At 38.1% G+C, this 10,960-nt stretch overlaps 1 protein-coding gene across 1 annotated transcript; it reads left to right on the forward strand.

Moving 5' to 3' along the window:
- The first annotated feature begins 3,388 nt into the window (after positions 1 to 3,388).
- Positions 3,389 to 7,932, forward strand: LOC103404910 (uncharacterized). Its single transcript, XM_029099056.2, has 4 exons — positions 3,389 to 3,884; positions 3,978 to 4,038; positions 4,118 to 4,262; positions 7,544 to 7,932. The coding sequence occupies exons 1-4, from the start codon at positions 3,671 to 3,673 to the stop codon at positions 7,793 to 7,795; spliced, it is 672 nt and encodes a 223-aa protein (XP_028954889.2). The 5' UTR covers positions 3,389 to 3,670; the 3' UTR covers positions 7,796 to 7,932.
- The last annotated feature ends 3,028 nt before the right edge of the window (positions 7,933 to 10,960 follow it).

A 10,960-nucleotide genomic window follows, 5' to 3' on the forward strand; every position in this document is an offset into this window, starting at 1 on the left:
TGAACTCATTAATAGCCATGGCCTTATTGTGCAAACAAAATTTGAATATCTCTCTTGTATGTATAAAGATCGCTCACAGAAAGAACTAAGTAATGGAAATTGGAGAAACACGTTCAAAGCTAATATGGTGCACAACCTCACCAACTATCTGCCAAAGTTTTCACTTCAGAAGCTCAAGAATTGCACCAACACACATTGGTATGATGAGAAGTTAGTTAATCTAAGCTTATTCTAATCAGGGGGAGATATCACCAAGGTGAGCGTCTAAGAGTATGCTACATGAGCAAAGTATTTTTGTTTCCTTTAAAACCATCCATTCATCTCATGAGTTATTGGACAAATTTTAAAAACAGTCAATTAAATACTTGTGGTCATCTAAGAGAGAGTGTTATAAAAGTGGATGACCCACATGAAGAAATATGCATCATCTACCATTTTATGTCAGCCAACAAATGTTGAAGGTTTGGTACCTACTTTCACATCTCTTAGCCTTAACAGAGAAGATATAGTTTTCCTATATAAAGACCTACAACTCACAAATATGCAAACATAATAGAGAAGCAAGCATGTTATCACTTGTTTCCATTATTTTGTAATTTCAGTTTGATAATGAGAGAGACTGATGCTATTGCTTCGAGGATGTAAACACACTTGCTGAACCTCGTAAATATTATGTCTCACTTATTTTATTCCACTGTATACATATCCTTAATTTCACAACAATTCTATGATTTTCAACATATTTTCTCAACCCCTAGGCCTTAGGGGTGCGTTTGTTGCACCGGACTATCTCAGACTAGACTAGCTACAGGGACTAAGCTGGACTGGCTTAGACTAGACTAAGCTGGACTAACTTAGTGAAGCGTTTGGTGCAGTGTCGGACTAAGAAGCAGGATAATGAAATCAATACTGTTCACCAGATTTGTGTTTGCTTAGACTAAGACTACATTATTGTTCTATTTTAATAGCTCCAATACATGTGCCCAACAAATTTTTGCCACTGTGTAATAGAGTAATGCTACAAATCTCATGATATGGGTTAATTGGAGCATATTTTTGCCATGTATATTATGAATCTTAAAAAAAGAGACAATTGTTTTGTTTCTAGCACCTGCTAATAGAAATGGGACATACTATTTATAAATAGTTGAGTTTAATATGCAAATATAGCTTGGTTTAAACTTTATCACCCAAAAGAAGAAAAAAAAATAGTGCCCAATACATGCAACTTCAACAAATGCAAGTACATAAGAAGATACTTGTGACAAGTCAATCTTTGCCATTGATTGACTCTTAAAACATCATTCACTAAACTTTCATCCAGGATATTTTACAAAATGCCAGTTAACTATAGTATAGCATTCCAAAGTAGATCTCCATAATTTACAAAATCCTAGTTAACATTAGCCAAAATACTTCATAGTGCAAAGCTAAGTTATAAGTCATAACCTAAGATTGTACGATTAATAAAATACATCCATGTCAAAAGGCACCACATAATATATTCATCCGCTTGCTTTGTCACTTAAAAGCCTTTGGACGAACACTTTCTTGAGTTCCGATTTGATTGCCCTGAACACTCCCACATTGTGTATGCGCATGATTGTGCTTAATCCTACATTGCAGAGATCATCATCATTATTTATCATTGCCAAAACACATTTTTAATCTTTTTCAACCAAAGGTCAATAAGGTGTATCTATTATCTACGTGTTTTCTACAAAAACTTTACAATTTCACACACACACACACACACACACAGAGTACACACATAGACACACACACACACACAAAGCGCGCGCGCGCACACACACAGAGCACGCGCGCCCACACACACACACACACAGAGTACACACATGGAAGACTCCCATGCTTAGTAAACTTTGCAGCATTAAGAAATACAACGACACTGCCCTGATGTGCACTTGATCCACGTTCAGGGTTGTCCATATTGAATATATTGTCAAACATTGCACCCAGAACACATCCTAATATCATACACATCAGACAAGACATAAAAATAATACAAAGACGTACTTCTTATCACATTATAAGTAGAAATCACGAAACTCTTCCATCCTTACTGCAGCCACAACAAGAAGTAAACCAAGTCATGCAATATGCCATATGTTCTTATCTCTATTTACTTTAAATTATTGAAGGGGCTACTAGTACGTTTTTATTCAACGAATCTGAAGAAATATCACACTGTGAACTTAAAGTAAACAACAGTAACTAAACTACTTAATGCAGCACCCATATACTCCTATGAATTGCAAGCCACAGTAACAAGTATAACCCAAGTCATGTAATACGACAATGCCATACTTTAAGACAATGTTCTTTTTTCTATCAACTTTAAATCATTCAAATGCTAGTTGCGTTTCTATTCCACAAAATTGACGAAAATCATGTTGTGAAACTTACTAAAACCATACCAACAGAATCAAAACTACAGGACACAACAACTGGTTCTGTAGACAGGATATAACAAAACCACATACTTCAACCAATTGCAATCAATATATGAATCTATATCATATATTCTCGATAAAGTTGGAGTTCCAATTCTACCTTCCCACAATGCCATCCCCGGATACGTCTAACAACGGATATATGAATTCTTCAATGTCATCTTTCGTTCCCTTCTCATAAATCCCCTGAAAACCCACAAAAAGGGAAGCAAAATAAAGTAAATGGGCATATGATAAAACTCAAAAATACGAAACAAATAGCGCAAAATTCACAAGATTTTCAAGGAAAAAAAAATTACTTTGGCAATAACTAAGTCTTCAAAGGTGAGCTTTCCATTTTTGCTTTGCTGGGTAACTAAGTCGAACATCCTATCTCCGAGAGCTCCCTTTAGTCCGAAATAAGTCTGCAAAAACAGAATGTGGGTAGGACTTGCAATTTTGACAACTTTGGCATTCTAAATTCCCAAGTTCCATCTCATCTTATGAAAACCCCAAATTCTAATCTCAATTTCACCTAAATATCAAAACCCTAATTTGTTCAAGTGCAGAGGTCTATGATTGAAAATTTCTCAAACCCAAAACAACAAAATCAAATAAAGCTCAGTAATATCACGATCTGCAACACAAATCGACGAAATAAATCGAAGATTCGAAGTTTACCAGACAACTCGAGGCAGATGAGGGCGAGCAGATGCAGATGAGGGAAGACGCAGAGATGAGGGTGAGGAGGACGACGATGAGGGAGCACAGCAAGGATGACGATGAGGGAGCACGCAGAGATGAGGACGATGAGGGAAGACACAGAAAATCTCTCGTGGTTTTCTCTGGCTTACGAGTCCGCCCAAAATTGGGGATCCTCGTTAAGAACGGCTAAGGAGGCGTATAATCCGAGCGAGTCCGTGCTAAGCCCATTAAACCTAATCCTGGTGCAGACCAAACAAATGATTATAGTATAGTCCAGTCCAGTCCTCCCTAATCCGGTCAAACAAACGGACCTAGTAGTCCTTTCCTGGATGTAGTCAAGAAGTCAATAACGAAGCCAATCTACCAATCCGAGTCCCAATCCAACACACGAAGCAGTTGAACAACTCGTTAACCAAGCAAGTCTCAAGTTCCCTCTTCTCCCCCTCAAAACTTTTCATTTCACATCTCACTGCCTTCGCTGTTCTAGGTGTTGGGCGTTGTTGTTTCCAACAATGTCAGCAGCTATCTCAAGCTCCCTTTTTTCTCTCGCTCCTGCTCAGTCACTCACCCAACCCAGAAACCTAAGAATCCTTCACTCTCCCACCTCTCTTGCTCTTCCAATTTCTCCTTCTCTTTGTCTCAAATCCAATCGCCACCCCAATCTCTTCGCATGTTGTTCTCTAAATGTACAAGACAGCACAGCCCAAGACACACCCATTGAAAAGCGTAAAGTCTTTCTCCTTTTTTTTTGTCAATTTCATAATTTTCTGGGTTTGAATATGGATTTGTTTCTGAAGAAATTGATATGGGTCTTCACAGAATACCCAGCATTTCCTACGGTAATGGATATTAATCAGATACGTGAAATCTTGCCCCACAGGTAAGTGTTGATTTTTGTTTCCTTAGAGTGTTTGATGTTTTTAATGTTGTTTTTGAGGTTGTTGTGGGTTGTGTTACAGGTTCCCTTTTCTTCTAGTGGATAGAGTGATTGAGTACAATCCTGGGGTTTCAGCTGTTGCTATTAAGAATGTGACCATAAATGATAACTTTTTCCCTGGCCACTTCCCAGAAAGGCCTATTATGCCTGGAGTTCTCATGATTGAGGTACTACTTATTCGCATGCTCTCCTATGTTTTTTTGTCTACAATACATATTCCGCTTAATTATAGTATACTCGCAGATAAAACCGGCAAGAGTTAAAAAAATGCATAGTAGAATCCGTTCCTTTGAGAAAATTAATGTCGGGCTGAGTTATAACTATTGCCACTTGTTCTTTGTCCTAAATTTGTAAACGGCGAATGGGCAATGCATTTGACATGACTCATGGCTGTTGGTTGGCTTCTTTGGATATCTGTAATAATTTCATGAATTGGTTCTTTCATCATTGTGTCGGTTTGGTGTCTAACTTCTAGAATGGTCCAGCAATGCAAACTTCAGCGTTTATCCTATGAGAAAATATTTTATGCTTATAAGGGATTTGCTCTTGCATCAACATAGGTGTGAGATGAAATTTTCTAAATGGTTAATGCATGTGCTTTTGAGAAATGTGGGTGCATAAGAAAGATTTGTGTTGAATGAGTTACCAAGGCAGAAGGGCGCAGGGACACATGTTTCTCGATCATCCATGGGATGCATGTTGAGACTGAGTTTATCTAAAATTGAAATTGATGTTAACACTCTTGCAAAGGAGTCTATAGGGGAAAGCATTGATTATTTAGTGGTTCACTGTCCAGTAGCTTTATATTGATGAGGAAGGATTTCTAAGTAAACGGGGGTCTGTATGGTTATAGCATGAAATGTTGGCAGTTATCTGGGTTAATTTTATGGCACTGCTGTTGAGCTAGCAAGTCAATAAAGTAGTGTTTCAATTTACCAGTTTTGTTAGAGTTTTATTTTCTCCGTGAAAAAGAAAAAAATAAGATCATGCAAGAGTGCCCATATGACAAAGAAAGTTGTAAAGCATAGTGTATTGTTTCTTCCATTATTAATAAACAAAGTTTAACAAAGCATATGAACTTCCTGGTGGGTTGGGTTAGGGGATATGGGTACTATGTTGAGAAAGGGCTATTAAGCTAGAATGCAAATGGTCGAAAATGTACCAAGACGTGATTTATAAAATTCATCTGCAAATTCACTTGCCTTATGTTTTCTGAAGTCCATAAATTGGTCATCTGTGTATGGTTTCATATGTGGACGGATATATGTAACCAAACTCTGTTTGGTGGGCAGCAGAGTTCTTTGCAAAACAAGATTTGTGTTGTTGAGCTAGACATGTGTATGTTGTTGAGCCATTCCATGTTGATTTATTCTTCTCGTGGTTGTTAAAATATTGGGTTGGTCTTAACTCTCAAGCTCATATTTCTGCATCTAAAAGAATCCCAGATCTTTTGTGTTGAAGTGTGGAATTTATTAGAAATAGTTGTATATGTGCATAGAAGACATTTTATGATTGCTATGGACACTTCAGAGTAAAATTTGATTTGTTTCTGAAGTGAAATTTTTGTAGCAGCATATTCTTATCGAATTTAATGAAGCTTTTCAAGATCTTTGTTCAAGACACTGTTCTGAAAATCTCCGCCTAGCGCCGCCTCGGCCCAGCCTAGGCGCTAGGCGACTAGCTATCTCCCCAATTAATGTCTAGGCGTTTGAAAATTAAGAAAAGGCACCTAGGCCGCTAGGTTGCGACTCACTTAGATAGAAAATTGTAAGAGATTTGTTGAATACTTAAATGAACACATATTATATGCTTGTTCCTCGTGTTTTTTTCCTTTTGTTCCAATACGATGAAATTATATATATTTTAAGTATAAGCAAACACTTATTAAAATGAAATGTAATAGATTTACTTAAATTCGTCTTGTCCTTTTAGGCGCGCACCTAGCCTCCTAGGCGCTAGGCCCCAGCCCGCCGCTCGACTAGCACCTAGTGTCTTTTAGAACCTTGGTTCAAGATGGAGCTTTTTTCACTTTTGTGCCTTTTTCCTAGTTACTGAAATAGTCTCCTGGATTTTGTATCAAGAGATATTTTAGTCCATTAGAGTGATATATTTGGCTAGTTGCAAGTTGGAAGACTCATTTATGTGATAGATAAGGCCAAATTAGAGATTCAGCTTCTCTAACCCAGAGTTTGGTTTGAGTACAATATAGCCTTCGATGTAACAATTTTCCCAAGGAACAACTCTCGGATTGATCACTTAATACACTAGGAAATGGCTTTTCAGACCCCTTAAGGAAGCCAATGGGTCCAACTTCTACATGATTTAATTCGTTATATTAATACACTCTTTGATGGATTCAATTTTGGGTGCCATGGGATGCAACTAGGTTTTTTTTTTTTTTTTGAAGGGGGGGAATGGGGGAGGAGGGGGGGGGGGGGGTGGGGGTCGTGGTGGTTGGGTCCGTGTGTTGGTGTTTGGTTTGGGATACTCTAACTCCGTCTTCTATGACGAGAAAAAGATTTGGGAAAAAAAGTATCTCCATTGTGTATGCTCTCTTTCATATGGTATTGGTTCTTTTTCTAAGGCATTTTGTGTTTAATCTGTCTGTTCCAGTACATTTGTGGTGATAAAATGTTTTTTATTTCAAGCAGTTTTGAACTGCTCATGGCGCATGCTGATCAAATCAAAATCAACCGTCAGTTCAGTTTTCAACTAACTTTGCTACTTGTTCCTTTCTGTTGTAGTGAAAAAAAATCTACTAAACTTCCAGTATATTGGGCTTAGTGAAGATGCATTTTAAGCTTTTAGTCCAACTTCCTGTATAATCATGATAATCCATAGCGAAAGTGAAATCCATATATAGGCGACTAATGAAGAGGATATATAAGCTTACCTGCTGCAACAGGTAGAAGTTTTATGTTTTAAGTGCTAGGATCAGTCCCATCGGATGGTATGCGGATTTCCAGTAATGCAGTAGAAGATAGAACACAATGAACGTAACACAATAGAAATTTACTAACTATTTCTCATATGACACAAAGTCAGTAACAGCGTTGCTGAACCATGAAAACTGAAATTAATAATAGTATCACTCTGATTCCTTAGTACATATGCAAGTAACCATTTGGCTTATAAAATCAAAAGAATCTTCTCTTTAGCTCGGGTCTCCATGATTCGGTTGGTCTCATTGAAAGTTTGTTTTGTTTTAGCTATATTCTAGAGCTGAAATATGTTTATACAAGGTTCAGAGTTGATAAAATTATCTTCATTGAATTGGTAATTATGAAAGCTTACACTAATGCATCGTGACAGTAGATTTCTGCTCTAATCACCTTAGAATACTAGCTCTAGGAATATCTTTCATCTGTATTCCCTTTCGCCACAAACTTATATTGATTATAGTGCATGAAATTTGCTAAGTTTTAACGGAAGCTTTTTCTTGGCGCAGGCAATGGCTCAGGTGGGAGGCATTGTTATGCTGCAACCTGAAGTTGGAGGATCTCGTGACAATTTCTTCTTTGCAGGAATTGATAAAGTGAGGTTTAGAAAGCCTGTAATTGCAGGAGACACATTGGTGATGAGAATGACTCTAGTTAAGTTTCAAAAACGGTTTGGAATAGCAAAGATGGAGGGTAAGGCATATGTCGGAGGTGACTTGGTCTGCGAGGGCGAATTCTTGATGGCAAGTGGGAGTGTTTAATGATGCAGAGTATGTCCTATTCTAGCTTGTTTGCGTTTTTCTAGTCTTCAAGCCCCTTAATACCGTGATGTTGAGGATTTACTTGTCATTTTTCGTCTTTCCATGTCAGTAAGAGATTTGCTTAAATTTTTGCTGAACCCAGTTGATCTTGGTCATCTGATCTTGGCCTACTCTGGCTTTTTGGTTTCCAAAATCCCGTCAGTTTTTTCCCCCAAAGAAAATATGTATATGATTTAAGCTGTTGATGAAAAGGCAGAATCGAAAGGAATGGCCAGAAAAATACTATATCTGAAGACGCGCACTTGCTTATGAAAACATTTACAATGTTGAGAAATATTGGTAGACTGTAAAATGTAAAGATAGAATGATGAACAAAGTGAATGTTTACTTTAATCCTAAAATTTGGACTGTAAGATTGTGCCTTAAAAAAAATAGTAGCTAAAAAGTAATAAGCAGAGTGAAGACCATGATTTTAAATCGTGGTCATTGACCGTTTGATATTTAATTCGACAGTGGAGGAGAAATAAAAAGACCAATGTTTAGGCTTTTTGACGAAAAAGTTATTCAAAGATTATTACAAGCGATGTGTTACTCTAAGCTCCACTAATGGAATGGGGGACAGAGGGTTGAACATAAGAGCAAGTCCACTGGGGGTGGGATAGGCCGGCACCCAGTGGGAAAAATAGGCTGAGACTCAGCCAATCCACTCCAGCCCGTGGAATCAACTGGCACCCAGCCCAAGCTAGTCCACAGGCCGGCCTAAAATCGACAGACCTTGGGATCGGCTCAAGTGATGCTAGCTGACGCCAGCGTGGTGTCGGAGGCAAGGAGCCACGGAGGCAAGGCGAAGACCAACTTCCCCACCCCCACTGATCTCCATCTCGACGTCGTGGAGTCCTCCTCCCCGCCGTCTCCGCGCCCGCTCGACCTCACTCTCAGAACCCCCCTCTTGTCCATCGGCGGCAACTACTTCACCGCTGCGAGCGGCTTCCGCCCGCTTCCCGTCCCGTGATCTTCTTCAACGCCTTCGCACGGGCCGACAGCGCCGCCGCCCTCCAGCACGCCCGCGAAACTTGCAGGTTCAACCCCCCCCCCCCCCCCCCCGGCGAAAGATCCCCCTTTTTTCTTTCCAGTCCAAGTCTGTTCCTTTTTAATGTAAGAAACAAAACCCCCTGCCCAGCTTTATAAAAAATAATTATTTTTATTATTTTATAATAAAAATTAATAATATTTTAATAAAATTTGACTAGGCTATTTTTTGTTAGGGGTGAAGATGCATTGGTCTATTACTGTTTATTAGAGTCTATTACTATTCACTAAAGTGGATAAATGGGCTGGGTGCTGACACAAAGTCTTTAGGAGTGGACTTGCTCTAAGGTGTATCCACCAGGTCCAGGACCATAAGCAAATGTAGGAAGAAAATACAATTGTTAAGTGTCACCTAATCAACTCCACAAGTTGAGACAGGAAAGTCAATACTGTGCACATCTAACCATAAAATGCCTCAAAGCTTCGGTCCCATTTGTACGACCCTCTTGCCGTTTAAGATCCCTTTCAAACAATAATAATAGTAATACTAATGAAAAATTTCAAGTTCGAATCCCTTTCAAATAACAGCGGTAAACCCTCATTCATCAGAATTTTCCTTACATTTAGATTAGAAGCTTTCTGGTTTAGACTGTATGCAGTTATAGCTTTTTAAAATACACAATGTTCAATTACCAACGCGGTTGAGAAATTTCAGACCTTTATCATATAAGACATGCACAATAAATGAAAATAGGTCATGCACTTGTGGGCGATTGATATTAGCGAAACCCTAACTTGTTTCGCTGAAAGCTATAACAGATGCAAGGGTCCGTTTTGGAAACTCCAATGATGTGCCCGATGAGTGCACGTACTTTTTCTCTTCCCCATGATATCAAAGTGGACGCAATGGTATGAGAGGGTGTGTGTGTGTCCTTTATGCAGCCATCATAACATAATCCCCCATGTCCCATTTCCTTTAAGTTGTTAGGAAACATCAATTATTACTTGTCAATAAAATGGAATATCTTGTTTCACAACCAGATTTATGAGGCTTTTGTGGATCTGTGGGCACACCTCAGCGTGGGTTTTGGGTGTCACTGCTGCTCAGGTGTTGGGAACTATTCTCTCACTTTGTGAAAAGATGGGTCTGGTTACAATGTTCCGTGATATTAAATGCTATGAATTTGTAACCGTATTATTTCTTTTACAGGGTACGCAATGCTCTGGTGCATTGCAGAAACAATTGGAAGACATGATATGTACCTCGAGCACTACTTATGTATTATATTTGGTAACACGTAATGTAAATGCTTTTGAAAAGCATCCTTCTCTCTCCTTTTTCCACTCTTTTGAAGACTCTCTTTAGCATCTGAGAAACAGCACAATCAGAATAATAAGCACCAAACACGACCTAACTACACAACAAAGGCAGTTTTTCTCTATCAAAGTCTACACTTTTACCTTTGAATATTGATCCCAAACTTTCGTACTATAATAAAACCATCGATGGTATTTGCATCTCTCTGTGGGTGTAATCCACATATTTCACTTCCTGCGAATAATGTATATTCACCGTATGAATTCTATAATCTGAACGATTCAATTTCTTACTCTTCATTTGAAGATCATTCCTACAAAAAATCATTCGAATAAGAGATGGTTAAGGGAGTGTTGAATCACTCTTGGAGGATGTAGCATCACACCTAGGGTTAGGTTGCATCACACAGACCTAGAGATAATCAAACTCCATCAATTTTATTCAATCATTAGATCTCTAAAAAGAGTTACAAGGATGTAAAATAAAAAGGCCTAAACCAAATTAAACATGAAATAAGCTAATTATCAAAGGAGGAGGAAGTTTAACAAATTCTTGTACATAAGGAAAATTATAAGACTAATGGGCATGCTGAAACTAGAAATCACAAACCACTGTTCACTGTTCATGACATTGTTCACCTACTCTTATGTAAAATCTAGTTGAAACTTGATTTATGCAGATTTATAAATTTCTTACTTCAAGTTATTACTTTTAGAATTATTATTATATAACTTTATGTAGGTAAAAAAAAAAAAATTAAGCATTTGATTTCATAGTAATAATTTTATACCTTAGTCCACCTACAAAATAATTTTTAG

The sequence above is a fragment of the Malus domestica genome, chromosome 15 (assembly GCF_042453785.1).
Source record: "Malus domestica chromosome 15, GDT2T_hap1".
Classification (NCBI taxonomy): Eukaryota; Viridiplantae; Streptophyta; class Magnoliopsida; order Rosales; family Rosaceae; genus Malus; species Malus domestica.